This window comes from Daktulosphaira vitifoliae, unplaced genomic scaffold, assembly GCF_025091365.1.
Source record: "Daktulosphaira vitifoliae isolate Bord-2020 unplaced genomic scaffold, ASM2509136v1 Scaffold_1, whole genome shotgun sequence".
NCBI classification, from domain to species: Eukaryota; Metazoa; Arthropoda; class Insecta; order Hemiptera; family Phylloxeridae; genus Daktulosphaira; species Daktulosphaira vitifoliae.
The window spans coordinates 69,839,191-69,866,638 of record NW_026099572.1 but is presented as its reverse complement, the minus strand read 5'-3'; the positions used below and the strand labels follow the sequence as shown (position 1 = coordinate 69,866,638).

General features: G+C 29.4%; 3 protein-coding genes across 7 annotated transcripts in view; 2 read left to right on the top strand and 1 right to left on the bottom strand.

Moving 5' to 3' along the window:
• The window catches only part of LOC126894158 (uncharacterized), a 55,839-nt gene extending 46,852 nt beyond the window's left edge, over positions 1 to 8,987 (top strand). The window contains exon 7 of the mRNA XM_050664960.1: positions 8,890 to 8,987. Within this exon, the coding sequence (XP_050520917.1) occupies positions 8,890 to 8,925 (36 nt within the window). The 3' untranslated portion in view covers positions 8,926 to 8,987. The remainder of the gene's footprint in view (positions 1 to 8,889) is intronic.
• Positions 1 to 27,448, top strand: part of LOC126894162 (uncharacterized) — a 44,361-nt gene that overhangs the window by 10,368 nt on the left and 6,545 nt on the right. For 2 of the 5 annotated variants that reach the window (XM_050664970.1, XM_050664967.1), the window contains exon 2: positions 26,133 to 26,187. In XM_050664970.1, the coding sequence (XP_050520927.1) occupies positions 26,152 to 26,187 (36 nt within the window). In that variant the 5' untranslated portion in view covers positions 26,133 to 26,151. The other 3 variants (XM_050664966.1, XM_050664968.1, XM_050664971.1) reach the window with 3 other exon arrangements.
• LOC126894153 (piggyBac transposable element-derived protein 4-like) lies at positions 14,167 to 18,636 on the bottom strand. Its single transcript, XM_050664946.1, has 2 exons — positions 17,062 to 18,636; positions 14,167 to 16,802 (listed from the first exon to the last, which is right to left on the bottom strand). The coding sequence occupies exons 1-2, from the start codon at positions 17,124 to 17,126 to the stop codon at positions 14,999 to 15,001; spliced, it is 1,869 nt and encodes a 622-aa protein (XP_050520903.1). The 5' UTR covers positions 17,127 to 18,636; the 3' UTR covers positions 14,167 to 14,998.

Genomic DNA, 27,448 nt, shown 5'->3' with positions numbered 1-27,448 from the left:
TGCGACATGCATATATTTAGATAAAGTCTGTACGTAAAATGTTAATTTTACCTAATTTGTAAAAAAAAAAAAAATTAGTTCCAAACATTGTGTGCCAGATGGCTGTAATGATGATTATACTATAGCACTTGAGATTAATACAGCAGAAGNTGTGTGCCAGATGGCTGTATTGATGATTATACTATAGCACTCGAGATAAATACAGCAGATGGCTTAACGCGGCGTCGATGTCGCCGTCAATTACATTAATTTTTAATATACGATCTATAAGTTTGACCGTTATTGGTATAGTGAATAATAAATCAGTATTTTTTTTTTTATCGACAATATATAATAATGACGACTGTTAGAGTTTTCTTATAGCAAAACACATTTTTAAATAAACACTACTACTACCGCCGACGACGACGACGACGACGATGATAATAATTGCTGGAACATATATTCTAATAATTATAATATTATTATTATAATTGTAATACACTTATCGATTAATGACATACATATTTTTGTCTGAATTATTACATGTATCCCTCTCAATGTTATAAATAATTACTTTATTTAACAATTTTAATTAATTATTTTTAATTAAGTAATAATCTCGACTGGTCGGATTGCATTCTTGTTCCGTCAACGCATTAGAGACGGCAGACAGTCATAAATTTTACAAAGGCATCTGTTTTAAATCTTAATGACAAATATGTATAAACATTACACTTTAATTTTCACGCTATTTTAAATAACTATATTTAACTATAATAATTAAAACGTATATAAATTTGCATGCATGTCTGCATGAAGGAAAACGGNAGACGTATCAAATATACGATGGAAAACTGAATTTTTTGTCTTTGCTTAATACTACTATATGCATGGGTATGAATGACGTAGATGGACAGTGTTCATTACAATCATTTATCTAGTAATATTTTAATATCTTAGTCATATACACCTTATCCGTTATCACGAATTAGTTATCTAAAAGATATTTGGAAAGGAGGGGGGGGGCAGCAACATAACATTGTATGCTGACTTCTAATAGGTTCTCAGTATTTGTTAATCTATTGTGTGCGCAAGATGGATTATTTCAATGATATATCGGGTAAATTGAATTTTCTTGTTGAAAACGATCCCACGGATAGAGTTTTTAAACTAGTTAGTAAACTATTGAAAAATTATCGAGATTTACAATATTTTGCAGAACGTCTAGGCGATAAAGTCAACGGTGTAGGTGGAGACTTTTTACATTACAAAGGTTGTGAATTATCGGATGCGGGAAAAAATTCGGACAATCCTGAATGAGCATGCTTAGTTGTGAAGCGAATATATTACGAACTTTTGGATTCAATCGAAACAATTGAAAAGACGACGAATGCGAAACGCAGCGACAGTAAAGCCTATTGGACCTTGAGAATTTAATCACAATGGCTACACCAAGGTGTAAATTCAATAAAATCAACGACTTGATCGATTCATCAATGTATAGATTGTATTAAAACATTGAAAATTATCTTCAGTGATTATCCACACATGAAAGTATGTTTAAAAATATTTGATTTTTTCATTTTAAAACTTAAACTTAAAAATAAATTTCAGCGTGTTTATTACTTCTCCAATCTGGTGGAATTGGCTACAAACAGATAATTTCTAGGAATTGATACTTTACCAAAAATTGACAAGAAAGATCGTGACTTTTCCAGTCAAATTCGAAGATGATTGAAATAAAATAACAAGTTTACAAAACAACTAGTTTTTTATAAAAAAAAATTATATATACATTATAGTAGTTATATATACATATTTTTTGTTTCTATATTGTATATTGTACAATAATAAAAAATAAATTTGTATTTACATTAAAGTTTTCGTACTTCTCCCGTGAATGCGTTGTATTCCATTTGACAGTCGTGAATAATTACACAATACAATGATGTTTTATCGGGAAACTGTTTGGAGCATTCGAAATCCAAGCGTAGATCAACCGTTGAAGACTTGACGGTGTCGTTTTGTTTAGAACAATCAATCACGACTATAGGTCCACGTTTTTTGTAATTTATATAGTCCAATAAAGGATAGGGGTCTTTACGACCGTAATACATTGTCTGGAATTGTGCGTACGAGTTATAAAACGTTGTGTACTTGTTGTTGTCGAAATCGGCGTTTTGGTTCTCGTACGGGTATTCGTCAGCGTTCAGATACGCTTTGACGTTTCTCAATGAACAGTGATTGAAATCTCCGAGAACGTGTTCGTCCTCATTACCCATGGCAATAAGTAAATATCTAGGTTTTTCCACATTCGAATAGGTGCGCACCGACCACGTGTGATGAGTTGTCTGCGGTACCAACGGGTAAACGGCAACGTCCCAGTGTTGAAATTCTAACGGGAGCCATTTCTTGCTGTCCAGAATACGCATCAGACCCAGTTCAGTTTTCACGCTGGGTTCAAAGTACTTTACTACCCATTTGATTTTCGATATTTTCACGTTGATTTGTTTTATCAATGTTGCAACTTGCGCTTTATCGTCTGTTGTTGTTGTTGTTGTCTGTGGAACCAATGATACGACAGTGCTGTCGGTACTCGATCTATTCAACACGAGAGTCTGAGTACAGTTTATCAGTGTGCGCCGATACCGTTCGAAAAATCCCATGCACATAGATAATGGACATTGCGCTACAAATTCAGTCCCATCGACGAAATCGTTGTTGTTGTGCAAAATTTGCGCGTATTTCCATCCGGCAGGTTGTAATCGTCGAATGTCGTTGGGTGTGAATGAACAATATCCCTTGATGGTTGTAGCCATACCAACGTATTTTATCTTGTCTACTTCTTTACCATTTACCTCAAATCTGATTTCATCGAATAGGTGCATGAGAAAATTTTGCCCCATAACCATTTCACCGGCTGTTCCAGCTGGTGGTTTTTCAAGTTTTCCTTCGATTTGCAAATAACTTTCGCACGGCACGGTGAATTTCTCCTTGTTGCGCACCTCGATACGGATTTCATCGTTGTGTTCGTACGAGTTGTTGTAACTCTGATGTTCCAGATAGTACTCGCGTTTTACACTGTCGTCTTGTTGACATTTTTCCAACACGTGCAAGTACTCGGCCATGATTGACTCGACAACCCAACGATTTTAAAAATTCAATATTTTTCTTTGTTAGTTGCTGCTGCGATAGCGTCGCACGATTATCCGGTTGCTCCGTCGTAGAGTATATGCCATCACTCAAATGATGGTGCACTACACTCCTGTTGAAACTCAGAGGCATTTAAAGAGTGTCAACACGTTTTTCCAGTATAAAGACACGGTCGTCGACTGAATAAAGTTCTCGAGCCAGTGCTTCCAAACGATAAATTGTGGTTGAACTGTTGTTGTTGTTGCTGTTATCACTGTTTATCAGCTGACAGCTGTTGACGGATGTTTGAAGGAGTAGTAATAGTTGCACGACTGTGACTAGTATGCACAAAAATAATCCAATTTGTGAGGAATCAAACTGTTTTATACGGTCCCATAACGTCATCGTACTTTCATCCATCCTGTTTGATGTGTAAACGCACTGTTAATTTTTCACCTCTTAGGTTGACACGTTGACCGTCCTGATCGAGCAATGCGATTCGAATCGTGTTCAATACGTTTGTGTTTAACGGATAGTAAACTACTTGTCTGGGACACTCGATAATCCGGTAGCCCGGTGGTACGTTTGGAAAGAATTCGTGCAATGTATGCGATTGACGTCCTCCGTGGTACGAACCAACAATTATATTGCAGTCGACTCGTATGCATGTAACCTTTGTTATAGATAACGGGAAATCCGACGTGTGTTCCATTTTCGGTGTCAATACACGAGGTCGGAACCCTAGTATACGACCGATTGATTGCGGGTGTGTAAAATCTATGGGGTGATCGCATTTGATTATGCTTCGCATAGTGTTGCGGTCGGCTGTAAAAGAGATAACGTTTCGATCACCCAACCTTTTGTCACCGATTTCTCTGCTGTTTTCCTTGAGTAAACCAACCGTTGGCAACAATGGATCATCAAAATCTATTTGTTGTTGTTGCACACTGTACTTATACTCTTCTCCGTTGTACTTGTCCGTGATTCGTTTCTGTAAATCTTCAAATTCGTACGATCCCGTCGGTAGTGTTATCACCATAATTGGTTTGTCAACAGTGCCGAAAATGAATTTGTTACAATCCTCGTCAATATTAGGTATAGTGTTCCACGTATGCAAGCTCAATAGCCCAATTTTACATTTGTCACCGACATCGATGGGTGGATTGAATGTACATTGCAATTCAGATCCCACACCGGTTAACGTTACCGTTGTTGTCATGTTGTTGTTGTTGTTCGATTAAAAATTCCAAACACAAGTGACCACAATTTACCTCGTCGAAGTTTTGACATCTACTATAGTTGTGCACGATTGTACATCCTTTAAAGTATCGTTGCAGTTCCAACGGTGGTGGTAAATTACCAAAACTGTCAAAATACGTAACACGTTTACCGCGTTTACTATAAGCTACCCAATGCGTGCCAGGGTTAGTGGAAAGATCCAAGTTCACTACAGCCATTTCGGTCATTTTCGGTCCCGACTTAGGTAATGTGTCACGACAAAACACGCCACGAAACACTTTATGGTCGAACGCTCGACTACCGAAATTTGCAATTTCAACATCGTACAAGGCACGATCGGGTAGCTGCGAAATTAGTTTTTTGTTTTTTTCGTCTGATTTTTTCGAATCATCTTTTTCGTACTCGTCGTCAATTTGAAACCAGACCCCGATTTGTATGGTTGCAAGTAAAATCCTTTACCCATGCTTATCGCTGTATTGCCTTTACGGCTAAGTTCGGTAGCCATCTTGACCACATTTGCAGCACCGCCGGCTAAAGCTCCCAACGCCGACAGTCCGGCAAATATAGGTATAAGCGGTAGTACACCGCCTTTAGTTTTTGGAACGTTTATGGTACGGGGCAGTGGAATTTTTTTCTTTCTCACCACACGTCGTGCCGCCTTCAACGATTGTTTTGCCACATTCAGTAAATCTATTTGTTGGGCATTTTTATTGAGTTTGGCCGCATGCACAACTCGTTTGAAACCCATACCGAGTTTACGTTTCAATTTCATCATCATCGCGTTGGTCACACTCCAAGCTGCGACTCGTTCAGGCAATTTAGCGTCTTTGGCCAACACTCGTTCCCAAGCCTGATATTCCAACACCTTGTCATATAAATTAATGGTTTAATTTTTAAATCAAATATAAAATGATTAAGTTAAAATAAATTTACAATGTATTTTATTTCATTTCGTCCACTGATATTTCGATTTCACTTTAGTAATTTTTAAATAATTAAAATTAATAAAAATCCAAAAGTTTGAATTGCATAATATTTTTTAATTTCAAGAGTTCATAGAGTTATTACGACATAATAAGAGTAATATTTTAGCTTCGATGCGAATGAAATACTTTATTATGTAAAAAAAAATTTCGGACTTTATTTTGTCTTCACGATGAAAATGGCTAACGAATACTATTATTGTGTGAAAATTCTCGATTTTATTTTTTACATTTTTAACTTTATAATGCTATAACTTATTGAAAAGTGTATGGATTAACATAATTTTTCTATGAGAAATACTATTTTTAATAATTCCTTTTTCATTCGACATACTTTATCTTAATCAGGATATTAATAAGGAACTAGTAGATCATATAGCTTTTGGAATAATCCACCAATTTTTTAAAATTAAACACTATCTAAAGATATGCATAGAAGCGTTTTTTTTTATAGTGATTTTAATTACTGTCAGATATCATTATACCTGATCCAACTATACCACGTCACCACTGTGCCGCGACCCCCCTGTGCTGGGTTTTTTTTATATTATAAAAAAAATACTATTTAAAAAAAAATTTTTGAACACATATTAATTTAAACAATAACTTTTTTTAAATTCTCATGAAATAATATAATTTACGATGTTAATTCTAAATTTGTTAGTTCAGTAAAAAAAAAAACAAGCATAGCGGGGTCGCGGCACAGTGGTGACGTGGCATAGTTGGATCAAGTATAATGATATCTGATAGTGATTAAAATCACTATCAAAATAAAACGCTTCGATGCAAATCTTTAGATAGTGTTTAATTTAAAAAATTTGGTGTATTATTCCAAAAGCTACATGATCTGCTAGTTCCTTATTAATATCCTGATTAAGATAAACTATGTCGAATGAAAAAGGGATTATATAAAAATATTATTTTTCATAAAAAAATTATGTTGATCTATATACTTTTCAATAAGTTATAGCATTATAAAGTTAAAAATGTAAAAAATAAAATCGAGAATTTTCACACAAAAATAGCATTTAGTGGCCATTTTCACCATGAAGACAAGTTTAGCTTTAATTTAAGGTATATATAAAAGTGTCAGACCTTCCGGAACACTTTAAAAAGTTAATTTTAAAAAGTTGTCATTTTAAATACCGGGGGGTATTAAGTGTCAAATTTACAAAAAATATATACCAAATGATAGATAAAGATATCAAGCATCTATAAAAAAAATTATATTGATATGTTCATTTTTGAAAAAGTTGCGGCAGTTTTTAGTAAAAATTTCAAAAATTAGTTATTTTTAAATTTGTAATTTTATTGTAGGTTCCCCCCATTTACGGGGAACGAGGGAAATTTTTTCAATTTTTGAGGTTAATGCCTTCAACTAGATACGATTTGTGATCTTTTGACGTATCGTTGAAAGAAATCCGTTCGGTGAGAGCTGAGTAAAAGTGGTAATAGACACAAAAAAAAAAATAAAAAATAAAAAAAACACATCATAGTAAAACCGATACCTTCTCAGCTTCGCATCGAAGCTAATAGTTATGGCAAAACAGTGGTGGTCAAATAAATTTTGATATATAAGGCAATGAAAAACCTATTTGATAAAAATTATCATAACATACACCAAAGCTTTTTAGTTGTATTACTATATCAAAATATCATTATAGACCTTTAGATAAACATAACTGTATTTCTTCTTATTAAATCTACGGAAAAAAAATAACCATGGCTTGAAATTTAATTTCCCAAATATATAGAGTTAATAATTTTATGATATTTAATACGCTCAATAATTTATAATATATAAAGTTTCCAAAATCTTCTTCTTTTTCTTTATCTTTGTGTTAATACCAATTACTTGGGGTCAGTCACCCTTATCCTAAACTTCCACGTGACACTATCTCCCACCATATGTAAAAAATATCAAAAAAGGTTTGTTTATCATTTCAATCTAATAAAAACATATTAAAAATAACATGTTTACTTAGCATCAAATTGTAAAAATATTATTAAATAATCATTTTTATTACAGCCAACTCAAATAGTCATGTTGTTATATAAAACTTATATCACAACACATGGAAATTGTTTCGTAAGTTTTTATTCATATATTTAATTATATGGATAATTGGATGACTTGGCAAGAATACAATTATTGATGTACTTTATAAGTACACCAGTTGCGGGTACTTGGCTTTAGTTAAATGCCCTAAAAAAGTACTGTCTTAAGACAATGTGATAACAGACAACATAAAAACGTTATACTATAAGATATAACGTTATTGTAATATTAACGAGGTTAACATATTTTTAAATTTTAATACATTGTTGACAATTTCTTTGATAAAAATAGTTATCGAAATGTAATTTATATATATGTGAAAAGTAATTTTGTCAAACAGCAGCGTATTAAACGTTGCCGGAATTTGGAGCAACTGACTCCAAACAAAAATTAAATTAAATTCGCAAAAAATTATATGAAATGTAATATAAAATAATTTAACAAAGACGAAATAAAATTTTGAGCTCTCGAATATTTTTTGTCAAACTCATTTATTCAAATAGGATAATAATTATTACTCTTTCTGAATTACTAAAATGTTTCTTTTTACTTTAAACTAAGATCATTTTTAAGGATATAGGTTTGGTTAGGCTTAGTCTCCAAGATCAGTCATTGTAATATCATAAAAACTTTTATCAAAATATTTAATACTTTAATATTTATTTTCATGATTTATGAAGAATTACATGAAAGAGGGAAACTTGTTTTCTTTTAACTTGATGAAATTAATTTTAACTGCATTTTTCCATACAGTACGATTGTATATTACCTGTCACTCATTTGGAAATTTAGACGATCAGGTAAAATTTTTTAATTTAATGAATTCAATTGGTTAAAATTTGTGTAAAACATTTTTATTCACTGTATAATTTATAATGTAAAATAAAATGTTTATAAAAATTATAAACACTGATTTCTTAAAATTGATGTATTTTAGAAAAATGCAATAACCTTCGCCATGTATAGTAGCACTTGGACAAATAAAGATATCAAGTTTAAAAAGTCATTACTAATGGCGATGAATATGAACGAGGACAATTTTATAGTTATGAGAGTAACGCCAACCAAATACTTGAATTTTGAAATGTTTTCTAGGGTATTGCCATTTATAAAGTTCAGGGATATTTATTAAAATAAACATTCGAGAAAAATTAATAATATTCTTGACAGTTATTATTTATACTTAAAACTCTCCTAGAACAGGCACATATTCACCGGAATCCTTGTAGTCTAGCCACTTGCGAAAATTATTTTAATTAGAATATAGTTGTGATTTCATACTTATAGTATAGCAGTGGGTAATTAAACTTTTCTTTTAGATCCCCATCCCTTTCAAAAATAGAATTTTGATTATGTACTTATACTAGATTTTTTTTTTGAAAATACACATACGAATATAAAAATTAAATAATAATTTAATTTGTTCAAAAAACATATGTAACCTCATTAGTTTTGTGTAATATTCAGAGAGTAATTCAAAATTTTATATTTCAGGTCATGAATTTATCATATTCTATAGTGTCTGTATAAGTTAAGAAAAAATTATCCGAAAAGTCTGATTGAAAACATTATTGCGGTGATCTTTACACATAAGACACATTATTATTAAAATTATTTTCCTCAACAGTTGATGTTTAAATATATTTAATTTATGGAATAAAAACACATTTGTTTATTGAACAATCCTGCATCAAATTATAGTTTAAAATATAGCTAGAGAAATTCTACAATTATAGAACTAATGACTCTGTACAAAACTACCTAGTTAGTTAGTTTTGTTTGCAAAGACGTATTGAGACATTTTACACCCTTGTTAAGAAAAAAAAATACACCATTTTCTCTGTAATATATTTATAAAAAAAGTCTTATGATACGAATAATGAATTTTTGTTTCTCATATCATCTAAAAGCATTTAATGTGTACATAAAAATACATCCACTCAAACACATAAGTGTAATAATTTTCTATACATTGTACGTAGTAATAATATTGTCCGATAGTACCAAAGTCTCCACATCCATGTGAATCAACTAACCATGGTGAAGTTGACTTAGGCTCAGTTAAAGCTATATTTAATAATCTTACTTTGAAACTACAATATCTAATACGAATGATCAAATAAAGACCAGTTTAATTACATTTTTTAAATAATTATACGCTAAAAACGGTCCTAACAATTTCAACGCCTGAGACATATGCACCTTATTTTCCTCCCTAAATACTAATCTGGCTATTCAGTAATAATTATTCAAGTAATAATAAAATAGAATTGAATCAATACATTTCAAAATGAAATGTTGGACTAATATCTAAAAATAATGAATTAACTTAAACTATCAACTCGTTTACTTTTTTCAACTAACTTAATTTTAACGTGTTAAAAAAAATCATTATATTGCACAGCCTTGTTATCTAGTAAAATTAAATTTAAAACATCTGCTTTTTTTATTTAATATTGAATAATTGTTCTAGCTTTTCTTGTTCATTTAATGATATATTTTGTTAGATATTTTTTCAAATAAATTAATAATAGTAATAATGTAAACAGTATTATCATGAATTATTACACGTATATCACCTCGAAAACAATTCACTTATTGGTATTTTCAATGATTTATATTAAATATGTTATTATGTACAATATTAACAATATTATCTTATAAAATATGATTTTTTAGAGTAAGAACCCAAGTATGCAAGTATACATAACTAAATTGAATAAAATATTTTTTAATCATTTCAAGCAAACCCAACTAGTAACATTTATCATTTTTATTGTTCTTAAAAGAAGAATTAAAAAATTGACAGTTGTAATTTATTTCATTATAAAAGGCATTAATCACCAATGGTCAATGCAATCTTGAGGGAGATATTAGGATATAATACCCTCTTATTGAAAACATTCATTATTTTATCAACAATATTTTCAATAAATCAAGTTAGTACAAAAAAATTTCAAAAAAGTTAAAAAAAAAAAATTTACAATTAATAAAAATAATGTAAACTCCCCTCCCCTCCCATATTTTTAGGTAGTAGTCATCATTACGAACTACTTGAGTTTATAAAACCGAATACTTGTTTAATGATTAAAACAGACAATTTGATTTCAATATAGTCATAAAACAGTAAAAATAATAATAAGATAGATAAAAAAACTCATAATTTTGTAAATTTTTAATTTTGCTTTGTTATATGCTTCATGAAATTTAATAAAGCTTATGATTGATGATTCTTAAACAATTAATAAAGTAAAAAATAATTCTATTATAATTCTTGAATATTTATAGCATTGAAATTATAAACAGCTAATACACTGCTTTTACAGAAAAATTAGACTTTTTAATTTTTTTGAGTAATCAATAATTTTATATTTTAAACTGATAGTACTGTTTAAATAAATAATAAAAAAAAATATTTTTCGTTGATATTAAAACATATGATTCATAATTTTTACTATTTATTAATAATAAATAATTTTATGGAATACCTTGACATTTTTGTTTTAAATAACAAAAAAATTGTCTTTATACATTCTTTTTTCAAAAAGCTATAACAGATTTTAATAAAAATACAACTTGAAAAACAGAGACTTTTTACACTACAATAACATTTTTTGTTTAATTTCATTGGCTTTTGCACATAAAAATAAGGCGGGGAACTATTTTTTTTAAAGTGAAGTTAAAAAAGTTCTACTTTTTTATGAATATGTAAGCTTTTAACAGTGTTTATGGACAAGTAAAAATGAACGGAAAATACATAATGTATTATTAAAACCTTAGTAACTAATAAATCAATATTTATAGTGTAAAAAGCTTAGATCCACATGACAGTGGCGCAACTAGAGTTCAAATCTTGGGGGTGCTACAATTACAAATCACATAAACATTACATATTTACTAATTATTTACAGTAATTACTAATTAGTATTAGTTATGTAATATATAATTATAAAATATAATAGAGATTTTGTTACTTACAGTCCTTATAACAATTTCAATTGGTATATACAAATAATTTATTTACAATTGTTGTTTAAAGTATTAAGTATATTTTTGTGTTCAATTATGCGTCATGGTAAACTTCGTTGGTTTGTTATATGCAAGTATAAGTAGTTTAATAATTACGTCTTTTCGTATATTAAGTCGTACTATCTTTTTTATATTTTGTTTTTTGATAATATTGTTACTATCAACATACGCTTTAAAACATTAGCTAGTTTTTTCTTCCACTTGTTAGAGACTAACCTCTAGTGGCTTACTTTGAAGAATATAACCCCGAGTACTTTTTCTAATATGTCTTCTCCTGATGCAACCAATGCAACTTCAAAAAAAGTTGCTGTCCCGTTCTGGTGTTAGTACGAGATCTTCAAGTACTACTTCTAATGAAGATTTAATGCAAATTATTTTATTCTTTAAAACTGAAGTCCTCGCCTCCAATAAAGCACTTTCTGACTCACAATCTTTGCAGTTCAATACACTTAAAGCAGAAATATTAAAAGTTTCTGAGCAAGTGAGTGAACTCAAAGCAAAGAATATAATACTCAAAAGAAATATTGGTTCACTTAAGGCAAAAATTAGTAGTCTTGAAAAGAACAACTCGTCTGCTAACCCATCCACAATCACTAGGCAGGTTTTGCAAGAACTATTTGAATGAGATCTTTGTTCTTCCAATGTTCTACATGATGAATCCATGATTAAAAATATTTTGTTGCCGGTTAGAAATTATCTTCCAACGAATCTCAAATTGAATCGGATTGGGAAACCACGTCCAGGTATTACCCGCCCACTTAAGCTAATATATACTAACAAAGAGGAAGCACAATTTTTGCTGTACCATACAACCAGGTTAAGCGGTCAGGTACTCAATTCCAAAATGGTTTTAATCTTGTCAAGGATAAAACCAAANAATCTTGTCAAGGATAAAACAAAATTTGAACGACAACTATTACGTGCTTGTCACAATGATCTGTTGTCTCGTACAGCTCAAGGTGAAACAAATCTACGTATATATTATGAAAATTGTGTTCCATCTGTGGTTAAATCAATTCCAAAAAACCAGGTCCGTGAAAACATACCATTCGACAACCAGAGATTCAGCAAATTTCTCAACTTTCATAGTTCAGCCATGTACACTAAGTTTGCATGTGCATGTATATTTTTATAATAAATGCCAAGTCCACTCTTAGTACTTTTATATTAGATTTCTACAATTTTAAAATTAATAAGTCTTGTCCTCGTGATTTACCTACAATTAGCTATACTACGTCGAATGATAATGTTCCGTTTGGTTTTTACCAAAACTGTCGTGGTCTTAGGACTAAATTTTTTACTCTTAAGTGTAATCTTGCCAGGTATAATTATGTATTTCTTGTTTTAACAGAAACCTGTCTTAATTCTGATATATTTGATTCTAAATTATGTTTGGATAATTATAATGTTTACCGATGTGATAAAAGTATTTTAATGAGTAATTGTACTAGAGGTGGTGATGTCCTTATGGTGTATATTTTCCTCCTAACTCTCCTATTCAATCCTATGATACTTATTCTAGCACAATTAAAAATTTAGTTTGTTGTTATAGTACCCATAGTTTTATTCTATATGGTGACTTTAACTTACCTAATATTAATTTGTCTAATGATAATTTAGGTATTTTCTATTCAATGACTACCGAAAACAGCCTATTCCTGAGACTTTTGCTTTCTTAAACTTTTATCAAGTTAATAATGTTTTTAACGTTTACAATTCAATGTTAGATCTTATATTTACAAATAAGAATCTGTTTAACGTTAAAATGGTGCACAATCCAATTGTTCTTGAAGATCGATATTAGCTATAATATCGATATATTAGCTATTGATTACCCAACAAATAAGAGAATCCGTTCTTTCATGCCATTGATTCATATTTTAATTTTATGAAAGCAGATTATACACGTATTTCAGATTTTTTCCTGTCTTATAATTGGTCGGATACTTTTACTCAACTAGACGTTAATTCAGCAACATAAACTTTGTATGATTCATTACACTTCTCTATTCTTCACTGGGTTCCACGTGTTAACAATAATAAATCTAATTTTCCTTGATGGTTTTCTAAGGATTTGATTGATACAGTGTTCCAAAAAAGAAAAGCCCACGCCATTTTTAAGGCAACACGTAATCCACTCGATTACAGAAAGTTTTCTCTACTACGTGCAAAATACAAATTTTTATCGAGAAATTGTTACAGAAAATTTATTGAACAGATTGAAATTAATTTTTGTATTAAACAAAAATTTTTTTGAACTTTGTTAGAAAGAGTAAATCTCAACAGTAAATTCCTAAAACAATTAACTTGAAAGGGTTTACTAGTACTAATATTATAGAAGTTGCTAATTTAATTCTTTTTTCTGTACCTAAACGTAATACCAACTATCTAAAAAACCAGCCATTTTATAGAATGATGAGTATTGCTAATAAGGACCCATCAGCTTTATTATATTATTAATTGTTGTATTTTTGTATTTTATATGATTATTGTACATATAAGTTAAGTTTATTATACTGAAATTTGGTCATGTGCTGTATTGAGAATATAAATAAATATTTGAAATTACAAAGACGTGGAACTTGGTGGTGCTTCAGCATCCTCTAGCACACCCGTAGTTGCGCCACTGCCAAATGACCATTCTCTAATATAAATATTAAATTGTTGTAATGACAAATTTAATAAGAAAATTGTGAAAGGTTACAAATATATAAAAAAATCAAATTAATTGGCCGCAACGAAAAATTTGTAACTTTCATGGCATTTTACAAAATTCTAAGAAAAGGGTCGCCAACCTACTGGGCGAGACAGTGTACTGTCGGACCACAGTAGGATTTTTAAAAAAATTAACTTTTGTATATTAAAACAATTAGAAAAAATATATAATTAATAAATATTAAAGTTGATGTCCGTTGAGTCGTTGATAGTAGATGTACACCAAAACCTCGTGACAGTTGTCACATAACCATTTAGATCAGGGATGACCTTATACAAGGCCGTTGCCCGTACCTTATAAACTAGGGGAGTTGATTTTTGAAAGGAGAAAAAAAATACACGAGTCCATTGAAGATGGAACACGCAAAAAAGAAGAAAAATGTGATGGTTAAGTTATATTAAGGGGACTTTATTAAGTAAAAAAAAAAAAATTAAGTTACTACGAGGCAAAAAACCGAATGGTCAAAAAACCTAGTCTACAAATTAACCCTTATGTGACTGGAAAGGTACCTGGGTACCTTTTCAGTTTTTAAATTTATTTTCCTTCTAAATATTTAGTATGTATGGTTAGTCCTTCTGTGACATCTCTAAATAGCATGTATAGTTAACAAATTTATATTTTGTATTTGAAAAGTATACAATTTATTGTACTTAAAATGGCGTTGTTAATTTTACACCTTATAAGGACGTAGTAGGTACCTGGGTACCTCTATATATTGTATTTAAATATAGGTTTTATTGATACAAAAAGTTAAATTACCATTGATAAATATTTTTACTGGACATCATTAATATAGATACAAATATTAAGAGAACAAAAATATTATTTTTTACATATTTAGTAAGTATTATAACATATTTAGGTGTTTTGTTGATTGCAAGTTTCGCAAAATGATTTGTTTATTGAGTGTTCATTGCAAATAGGCTTTGAGCAAGTTGAACAAGCTTTTCGAGTTTTCCGTTGCTTATAACCTAATTCTCGACATACTAAGCAACTTCCAACTATTTGAATACGTCCTGAAGCATCACGAGGTGGTTCATTTTTAGGAATAGCAATTATCTGTTGTATTGGCCGTCCGAGAACCATTTCCATTGAATTACGAGTATACCGATTTCCTACTACTTTAGGTATGGAGGTTCGAATTTCTATTGCAGGCATACATAACTGATTTGCAAGCTCTTTCAAAAATTTTCGGTGTCGATCAGTTGTGTTAAACCTTTGATTGTGTTCCATATATATAATATATGCAGCTAAAGCAGCAATATCAATCATGTTGAAAAAAAATGCAAGTGGCCAACGATTAGTTCTTCGCTTTACTGTGTATTCTGTTAACATTTTATCCATTGTATCTACTCCTCCTTTTGTCTGATTATAATATTTTATAATTTCTGGTTTAGCGGTAGCAGCTTGCATTATGTCGGCTGTCATATGCATTGTAGATAAAAGAATAACCGATTTATTTATTTTTGGAACATAAGAACAAAGAGTTATATCTTTTTTAAATACAAAATTTGTAGAATGTAAAGCTCTGGCTTTTGATGGAAGCATTTTGGGAGGCAAGAATCTTTTATTTTTTCTGACAGTACCAACCAATGTCATATTCCAAGAGTTTAATGTAGTAGCCAATTGCATACTTGTAAAAAAGTTGTCTGTAGTCACATTTCGTCCAGAACCTTTATACATCGCAACTAAGTCTAGAACTGTACGTTCACCAATATTTACTTGACGTTTACCATCTTGTGGTTTGCCTGTGTAAATTTTACCATGCAAAGGGTAAGCATTTGCTGCATCGCAAGCCCAAAAAACCTTTATTCCATATTTTGCAGGTTTAGATGGAATGTACTGTGTAAATTTTGTGTGTCCTCTGTAAGGAAATAATTGTTCGTCTACTGTTATATTTTCTGTAGGTTTATAATTTTTATGTAAGTTTTGATTGAGCATTGTCCAAATATCACGAATCGGTGCAGCTTTGTCTGTTGTAATACGTATATTACGAGTGTTTACATTATCAAAACGAATAAACCTTAGCAACATTTTGAATCGATCTCGAGACATTGCAGCTCGAATGAGAGGTAACGAGTCTAATTTCCACATTTCTGATACATGTTCTTTATTAGATCTATGTACACCAGATACGAGAAGAATTCCCAAGAATGCATCAAATTCTTCTTCGGTAAATGGTATAAATTTTTTTGTTAGTGGTCGACTAGAAACTGGAAATTTTTCTATTAGTTCTCTATTGTAGTCTTCTGTAACTTGTTGACCTTTTCTTTTGGTTTCTCTCAAAATTATGTCACATATTTCTTTTGACATGATAGATTTAAATATCTCTTTTGCTGTAAATAATGCAGTAGAATTTAATGGTCCAGGTTTTTGACGCAAAATGTTACGAGAAATTGTTTGAGCCTGAGGATATGGTGTATCATACCACTGAGTACCATCTTTACCGACTCTAGGCTCGATATGTATGGATTCATCTTCGCTGCTTTCATCTGAATCAAAGTCTTCACCATACTCAATAACTGGCTCTATTTCTACATCTGATTCTTCAAATTCAATAGCTGCTGGTTCGGGAAAATACTCATCTTCATCAGATACATGATATAGTTCACCTTCAGAATCTGATTCCCCCAATACATTTCTTATTTCATCAGATGGTAATCTTGAAAAAATATAAAACATAATAAAAACTAATAATAGTTAGGTAGGTATATAATATATATATTATCTTGTATACTTATTTGTATGACATCATTATTACATGAAAATTATATTATTTTATTTATATTTCAAATTTAATTATCATATATCTAAATTATAAAATCATATTTTAGAAAAGAACTATATCATTAAAATATTTTATAGTTTCTAAAACGACTCTTTGCACATTACATATGTTTCAAAATGTTGTTTATACTTACCTAGATCTCCTTAGTCTTTCATTACGACGTTGGTTATTAGCCTGACCATCAGCCATATTTAGCATTTATGAATATTATATAATAAATAAAATAAAAATTCAAACAATAATACACACTTTTGAATTAATGTTAATACTGTGTTCACGTCAATGTCAAAAACTAAAATGACGGACATATAAACCGTAACTATATTTTTAAAATGTTCGATATTAATAAAATTATGTCTACTGATAATTCGAATTACATATAATAAGATATAAAAGCGATAAACTGACGACAATGAAATAATTTACCGGAAAAGCACAGATAACTATATTGTAGGTACCCGGGTACCTACACCGTCATAAGAAGTTGTTTTTTTTTTCAGTCACATAAAGGTTAAAGGGGACAAAGAAAGAGAAAAAAAAACAGATATTAATAAAAAAAATAGTTACACCTACACTTTTATTATTAGAGAATACGATGAACGTCTTCGGGTACCCACCGGCTATTAACCGCGGTATTACCGCTAAGCACGGCGGGTATACGTCCCAAGTAAGCGACTGGTTTTTGGCAGTTAGGCTTAGCTTGCAAGACGTTGGGACACCCCGGGATAAAATGCACTACGTCACCACATTGTACTAATAACATATTCATCACCCGATAAAATATAACACAAAACCTATAAAAATATATATATAACAGGTGGTATTGGAACACGCCTGCCATGTCGATGGACCTAAATAAAAATAAGGGCACCTATACAAAAAAAAAAACAACACAAAAAAAATTCGCTACACGTGCTTATGGCACGGCGCACTAAAAAAAACTGGCTCAAAACATTAAAACAAAAATATACATTACCAGCCCCGAAGGGTTAACTAAAATGGAGGCAGGATTAGCCGACGCCATAAATAAAGAATTACATACTAAAAAAAATAACGGACACTCACGAAAAACATATATATAAAAAATTAAAAAGTTGCAACGCACACAACAACAGAAAACTCACGATACGGACGGGAAATAGTGCGACCAGTTCCGACTATGGCTATTCCCCGACAACCCGTCCGGCGTTTGACCCGGCGATCCGTTGGCGACAACACGGCTAGCCTTTGGAGTAGGGGTCAAAAAAAAACTTAATACCCAGTGCCGGAAATTACTAAGAACAATTTAAATCATAAGGCGACAATGTATGCGGTGAGCAGTGCAAATGACGTTCAAGATAGGAAAGGAACAGAGTGAATGTACACACAAATGCCGTCCATTAACCGGTCTGAAGTAGTACACAGCTGACTATCTCGCACGCGCATAAACAAATCACAATACCTTATCATGATAATTTTACTGACAAACGACGTCACAGTCCGCATTCGACTCAAAACAAATATATATATATATATATATATATATACAAGTAGACAAAAATAAAAACTAGATACTTTTGTCACGTTACAATTGTTTACATATTGTCCCAATGAAATAAATAATTATGGTTTAGTAGCAAGTTAGCAAGTAGCAAGTAGCAAAGTTTTTTTACTACTGAAAAATTACAAATATTTTATTGACACTATTTCTAAAAAAAAGTAGTTCGCTTACAATACTACTAAATAAAAAGTAGCGCACTACAGTAACGTCCCTACAACTATTTCCAAGACTGTATAATACATATATAATATATATATATATTATATATATTAATTATATATATATATAATTTATGTTAATATCACATCCTATTTTAAGTCAGGCTGTTAGTATTTATTGAAAACTTAGGTTAATTTGATAGTAAAATTGACAAAAATATGAAGTAAGAAAACGAAAAATTTTATGAAAATTATGATATGTTACCATTAGTTAAACAGTAAAAAGAAAAATCTATTTGTAGTGTATAGACGTTTGCGATCTTTTTAAATTTGACATATTCTTATTAGTTCCTTTTTTTTCTCTTAGTAAAACTGTAAATTGTACAACTACAAATAATTTCATTTTTATTGCTTTACAGTACTTAAAAAAGCTCTAGATTCTTAGCACAACAAATATTAAAAGTTTTATAAATATGTATTTGTCTCTACTGGAGGCTTTGATAATATGATAGCAACCTAGAAAATCTAGAATTATAGTAATACAGAAAATTAACTTAATAAATTACATGCTAGGCTTTATTATTTATTTAAAATAGATAATTAAGATCTTTAACAATTAAACACATATTCATTATTACAAAGATGGCTAGGGTAAATAGACATTTACTGTATATGGAAGATACGGCAAAAAAAATTTTGAGAAGGTATTTTAGCTTCGATACGTATCTGAGAAGGTATTGGTTTTACTAAGATGTGTTTTTTTTGTGTCTGTGACCACTTTTTCTTAGCTCTAACCGAACCGATTTCTTTCAATGATACGTCGAAAGATCACAAATCATGTCTAGTCGAAGACATTACCCTCAAAAATTGAAAGAATTCCCTCGTTTCCCGTAAATGGGGGAAACCTCCAAAAAAATTACAAATTTAAAAATCGCTAATTTTCAAAATTTTATTTACTTGAAATTGCCATAACTTTTTTCAAAATAACAAAATCAATATAATTCTTTTTATAGTTGCATGATGTCTTTACCAATCATTTGGTATATTTTTTTCATAAACCTGACTTTTTACCTGCCTACTGGGAGGGGATTCAAAATGACAACTTCTTTACAAAAAATTTACTTTTTCAACTTAAATTTTGAAAGTGTTCCGGAAAGTCTGACACTTTTATATATATCTTACATTAAAGCTAATGTAATGTACTTTATTATGTAAAAAAAAATTTCGGACTTCATTTTGTCTTCACGATGAAAATGGCTACCGAATACTTTTATTGTGTGAAAATTCTCGATTTTATTTTTTACATTTTTAACTTTATAATGCTATAACTTATTGAAAAGTGTATGGATTAACATAATTTTTCAATGAGAAATACTATTTTTTAATATTTCCTTTTTCATTCGACATACTTTATCTTAATCAGGATATTAATAAGGAACTAGCAGATTATGTAGCTTTTGGAATAATCCACCAATTTTTTAAAATTAAACACTATCTAAAGATTTGCATCGAAGCGTTTATTTTTGATAGTGATTTTAATCACTGTCAGACAGAGGTGTCGTGGAGCGTATACGCGGGTATACGGCGTATACGCACTTCTTTGTTTTTCTGTTATTGCGTATACTTATAAAATCATGAGTGATACGCGGGTATACGGCGTATATCCACTGTTAGTTTTTTTATTAGTGCATATACGTATTTATAAAATAGTTAAAGAGTATAGACTAAAGAATAAAATAAAAAGTAATACGTGGGTATCGAATATAGGTACGTTTGTCATAAAACACAAATTTTGAATAACTCTTATCAGTTTGTTTAATCTCTACAGTCATACCACATATAAACATATATCTGAAGTTATAAACATACAAATATGGCTCGAGACTATTATCATTTTAAAATTAGAATATAAATGTAAAACAAAACACTGTCAAAGTGTATAAATAAATAGGATAATGTTTATCATTTCACGACAATTTTATTGACAAAATTTAAAACATCGATCAGAAATTAACGATATAGCACATACTAAGTTGAAACTGAAAGTTATTGGGTTAACCTATAGCTGTTGAAATTGGTAATTTGTATTTTTCCGTAATAAACCGTTTACCAACCAATCTAGTATTTAATATATTACCTATAATGAATTAAGATAATACTAACATGTACCTATTCACGTTTATTTCATTTATGTTTTAACGATTTGAAAACAATGATTGTAAGATTATTTTATTACTGCATAAAGTTTATTGTTTATTTATAAAAAATATAACAGTATCTAATAATAGACATATCGATTATATGACTATGAAATTTAATTTATGTAAGAACTTAGAAGTGTCAGTAAAAATATTCGAGTAATAGTTTGGAAGTTGGAAGGAGCAACTGGGAGGGTTAGGAGTTTTAGTTGCATTATGTAATAATTAGAAAATACATATTTTTAACACAGTTAAAATATCACAATATTTGTATTCCGTCCCCTAAAACTATGTTATAGTTAAGGCCTTTGAAATGTAGTGTGGGGGTGAAATTCCCTACGTTTCCTCATTTAGGTTTTTAACTTATCTATTTATCAAATTACGACTATATCACTGTTGATAATGTGAAATATTGTATGTAGAAAATGTAAAGTGCAATGGGGGGGGGTGTGTGGGGGGCGGAGCCCCCCACGTTATTCTCTATTCATTATATAGGCGTATACCCATAAACATTTTTAGGACTACACCACTGCTGTCAGATATCATTATACTTGATCCAACTATGCCACGTCACCACTGTGCCGCGACCTCCCTGTGCTGGGTTTTTTTAAATTGAATAAAAAAAAGCCCACCAAACAGGACTGCAATATACTAACTCTAGTAAATACAGAAATAAGATTAAAAAATTACTTTTGGATTATCTTTGAGATAATTCATTAATTCTGCAGCACAACTTTTGTATCTATCCGGAATATCCTTTATTCTCATCTAGCCAAAAACATAAATCATTTAAAAATTTTACACATTTAAGTCAAGTAAATAAAAGTTATAAATAAAGTACAGTACTGTGATAAATTGTCGTTGAGGAATATTTTTAATTAGTATTGATTGATATCTGACAGTGTATAAAATCACTTTTGTAAAACGTATCGATATGTATTTTAAACATGTTTAAAAAAAATTTAAGATTTAAAAGACCAAAAATGAAATTATTTTTGACTAGAGTTTAATTTCTCATAGAGGACAAGTCACTGGAACTTTTTTTCTTTTTTTAATCATATATTACATTATATAAGCTTTATTTGAAGTAATTAAAATGATTTATGTATTCCGTTACTATATAAATAATAACAAAATTGACTAATTTACCAAAGTTGTATGCTTTTTTGCTTTAGTTCTCGATAACTTTAAAAATACGTATAGTATACTTTTCATCTTAAAGTACATTCTATTAAATTTAATTTTGATAAAGGTTAAAAAAGATGTGTTATTTAGAACATTATAAAAATTTAGATTTGAAAAACATGTCGTCATTAATACAACATTTAAAAATATTATTGACAAATATTTCGCAATAATATGCGTAGTTATGAAAAATTTATTTCAATATTAAGTTTTTTGTTTTTATTTATTTGATATGCACTTAGCATATTAATACTTAGCGTGCTTTGGTTTTCAAAATTGTTTTTTTTAATGAAAGTACTCGGTAACGAGACTTAGGAAAAATTATTGGCGAAAGTCGGAAAAATTTTGCCATTCACTCATGTTTTATAATTTTGACCGTTTTCGAAAAAACGCTAACTGACGCCAGCGTTTCACGACTTGAGGTTTAAAATTTTCATCAGACCTGTCCAATAACATTTCTGAAATACCATAAAAAAATCAATTTAATCCGTTCATTTTTACCGCTAAACGAATTTTTTGTTAGTCCACGCACATGGTTTTAATATGGGCATTGACTCTTTTCTGCGTATGTGTTTATTGTGACCCTCAATTTGTAAAATAAGAATTTTTTAAAGATTTAATTTTCTTTTCAATTTATAATAAATAAATGATATTGTTGTCATATATAATCGATTGTTTTAGTTTATTAACTTTGTATTTTTTTATATTATATTTAATATTTTTATATACTATGTTTAGTTAATTAAGCATAACTTTATTAATATATTTACTGTCGATTTCTTTTAAATAAGTTTATAATACAATTTTTTTTATATATTTAATAATGTTTATTGTTATATATATATTTGATTGAACTTTATATTTATAATCAGCTGACTATTTATTGTCCTTTATTCGCTTTGAACTTTTTTTTTTTTTTATGTCCACGCAGAGTTTATATTAGGATACTATTTTTCATTGATGCATAAAACAATAATTTGTATATTTTATCAAGAAACATTAAATTTTATGTATAAATTTCAGGACAGTTTTAAGTATAATAGGTTTGTGCATATATTATCAGAACTGTACAGTATTAATAATTTTATTTTTCTCATATATGATGTATGTGTCTATGAGTTTATCGTAAAAATTGGGATCTTTTTATAACAACTGTGTTGTCCAACGTCAAATCTCAGTAACCAATATTTTTATCAAGATTAAATTTTTTACATTGTCCCAGGTATAATAACTTGCCGAATATTTTTTAATTATTATAAATACAAGTATTATAATTAGAATTTTAGTAATTATTGTTTATACGAGGGGCGTAGTTAAAGGGGAGGAGATATGGGCGATTGCCCTCCTTGAACTCAATGATTCTTTAGGCAATTTCTAAGTAATATGGAACTAATGACATTTTTTTTGATCATCACTTTGATTTTTAGCAAAAAAATTTCTGTAACATTTTAACAAAGTAAAAAAAAATTAAATATCATCTTAAAATAATTTTTGAATACGCCCAAGGGGATTATTTCATTAACAAGCGTCAACATTATACCCAATGCACTATATTCTCTTTCTGAATTTTCCTGGTTTTAATAGTTAAATTTTTAATATATTTTTGTTCTTTTGATTCTGATGTAATATTTTTCTTACAAAACTCATATTGTGACGGGCGTAGCCGGGTACTCTTAACGGAATCAGTGGCCGTAAAGCTCATAGAGCCCCGAGTTTGGGACGGAGACCCAGCTAGGCGGAGCCTAGTTATTACTTATTTATATTACAATGATTAATAATCTTAAATTATTTTTAATTTAAAAATTCAAGCAAGTCAATTATACGATATAAAATAACTAGAGCTATGGTGAAATTTCGTTATATGATCTAATTATAAATTATTAAGTTAAAATTACATGGATAATTTGTGTTGACAAAATATTTTGATAAATATTGAGTTATTCGTGTATATAGAGATCAAAGAGACAAAATTGATCTGGGGATAATTGATTTATTTAAACAACTATAATAATATAGTTGTGTAATAAAACTGTTTATAAAGAGTACTAAATTTATAGAAATTTACTCAAAATAATGTTCATTATACTTATTAGTTTTTGTATTTATATATATTACTATCACTTTTTTAAATTTAAGTGACTTATCATGGCTGTATTATCTATTAGTCACTATAGTCACTGTTCCTAGGTCTTTTGTACTTACTTTCAGAACACTTTTTTTAATCACATTCGTTGGAAAGTCTGTAAGCCTTCTAATTGTTGTTTTCACTTAGTTTATAGAGTGAACCAACTCTTATAATTTTTAATTAATATTTCGTTGTGATCTTTTAAAATAATTTATGCATATTTAGAAATCATATTTTTTAAGAATAAAAGTAGTAAAAATTTTTTTTTATTTAAATGTAAACAGTTTTTAGCACTTTTCTTACCAAAATTATAAATGGGTCGATAAGAATTGTATGACCAGTATTATTCAAGTTATCCCGTAGGAGGGTTTGTAAGGATCACAGGCTTAACAACCCAACGGACCCTAGTTATCTCAGTGGATATAGCTACACTAATCACTACTCTTAGCCGGTCATGACTTTGATTAGTTGGAACCGATAGGCCTGCGCATACCTTTTGCTAACAGTGAATAGGTCCCTCTAACCCAGCTATACCAAGTAAAAGGGTTGCTAACTTGTCACAGAGTAGTTAGCTGAAATGTAAAGTGACAATTGAAATCCTGTTGGATTTAGTAATGACACTTGGCACACCATATAGTATAAAGCCTATTAATGAATCAAGCTCTGCTGTGATGGACCTTTATTTCTCGACTACTCGTGGGTACTATATGGATAAAAACATAAAAACTCACAAAACAACGAACTTAGGACAAACAGGGATCCTTCAGACAACCTGTCAGAAAAAGAGCGTGAACTAACGGATCTCTGTAAAAGAATCGTTAAAATTGAAAGTTTCAATGTGATTAACGGGTCTTTTAGTGTAACTTTTAATAGCACAGAGATGATGACAGCAGAGGCAAACCAGAAATTCCAAAACCAACTGAGAGCAGTTGATGTAATGGTCGAAGGATTAATTTAACATTGACAAATTAAATAAAGTAAATTAATTGACTTGAAAATTTCATATTTTTAATTTGGATGCATAGCTAAAAAGCAATCGGTTTTACTCTGCGGTTTTTTTTGTCCGCATACTGAAAAGATTTTGCTCAGCAATATATCGAAAAGTAACAAAACAAGTCCAGTTTTGAAAATATCTTTTCAGTCAGAATAAAGAAAAATGTCTCAAAATATTACAGCTGTTAAAAAAAAGGTAGTGGTAATATCTCTTTATAGAAGAATCGTTAAAATTGAAAATCTCAATATGATTAACGGCACTTTTAGTGTATCTTTACTAGCACAGAGATGATGACAGCAGAGGCAAACCAGGAGTTCCAAGACCAACTGAGAACAGTTGATGAAAGGATCGAAGAACTAATTTAACATTGATAAATTAAATAAAGTAATGTTAATTGACTTGAAATTTTCATATTTTTAACTTGGATGCATAGCTGAAAAGCAATTATTTTAAAAAAAAGGCACTGGTAAAATCTGCATTTCCATCTGACTTGACATCGTTTATTTTACTTTAAAAAAGTGTGACTACTATTTAACATGCTCGCATTAATACACTTGAATCTACAAACACAAANTATTTAACATGCTCGCATTAATACACTTGAATCTACAAACACAAAATTTAATAAATTTAATGCTGATGGTTATAGAAAATTATATACTTCAAAATATTGGCACAAATTGTAACAAAAGAGCAAGAATAATATTTACGGTAATTATATATTTCATATTTAAATGTTAGATATTTTGAAAAATAGTTCAATAGTTTAAAATTAATAAAAATAAAGTCTGAGCACAGACATCTTTTATTTATACACCTTATTATATTTTAAATAATTCGTGTAAGAAAAATCGTACGATGGATGTATGATTATTATGTTATCATCGTTTATAGTATTTATTCAATAGTAATTAAAAAATTTGTAAAATTAATTTAATATTTTTAATGCTTTAAATAAAATTGTTTCTTTCTATAACAAAAGATTTAAAAGTGGATGTTTTTAGATTTTTTACGGTAAAAAAAATGAAGATCATATCATTACAATTATTAAGTTTAATGGTAAGAACTATCACACATTTATCTTAATTAACTATTTATGTATGATTCCTGATCACAATATATAAGTGACAGATTAAGCTATTCGTTTTAAGCACTAATTTGTAGGCTTAAAGACTTTGCAGCAAAAGTAATTCTTAAAATGAGTGAAAAAGACCGACTAACAGCAGTGGTATGTGTTACTACGCCTACTGACTTAAGTCAGTTTGGATATTAACTTGAGTTATTTAAGATTTTAAAAAAATTAAAAAAAGTTTTACTACTTTAATTATTAAAAACAATAGCACAGTGGAGTCGTGGCATAGTTAAGTATGCATGATATTATAAAAACATTTCAATGCAAATCTGTAGTTTTTAATTTTAAAATATTGGTGGATTATTCCAAAAGCAAAATTAACTTCTATTTTTTGTTCAACTTCAACTGCCATTTGCACATAGAAAATATGTCATCGGGATAATTTTTTTCTTTTTTGACTTGTAATACATAACATAAGCTTTAATTTAATATGTATATAAATGACGCAGTACATCTGGAACATTTTCAAAAGTTGAGTTAAAAAATGTCTACTTTTTATACGTATTTTCAAGTTATATGTATGACAGAAGAAAATGCTGATTTTTTTTTTAAATATTAGTTATACGTTAGGTCTATAGCTATATCTCAATAATTAATTTTATTACATTTTATTAAAAATATTAATTATTTTAAAATTTTAAATAAAAAGTAAAAAAAAAATCTAAGATAGCTATTTTGTAGAGTAGAATTTAAGAAAAATTTTAGTAAAAAAATATCTTATTAATATTCAGTAGTAAATATTCTGTAGCGTTTTGAAGTTTGTAAAAATTTGAATTTTCATGTACTATTTTACGGTTATAAACATTGAAATACGTATTGAGAAAAGGACAGAAGAAAACGCTATCTTTTCATGATTACTGTGTATACATATGATGATAGTGTGTATACATTACAAACTTGGCATAAATACCATGATAAGAAATTAGATAAGGCAATTATTACTTATCACTCTCATTCAAAAGTATATTGAAAAGATAGCGTTTTCTTCTGTCCTTTTCTCAATACGTATTTCAATGTTTAATACCGTAAAATAGTACATGAAAATTCAAATTTTCACAAACTTCAAAACGCTACAGAATATTTACTACTGAATATTAATAAGATATTTTTTTACTAAAATTTTTCTTAAATTCTACTCTACAAAATAGCTATCTTAGATTTTTTTTTTACTTTTTATTTAAAATTTTA

What these genes read in the sequence shown, in the direction of transcription:
- LOC126894153 (XM_050664946.1), bottom strand. Translation starts at nt 17,126, where the DNA reads ATGCTAAATATGGCTGATGGTCAGGCTAATAACCAACGTCGTAATGAA. An exon ending in GAAAGACTAAGGAGATCTAG is followed by an intron (nt 16,803 to 17,061) that starts GTAAGTATAAAC and finishes TATTTTTTCAAG; the next exon opens with ATTACCATCTGATGAAATAA.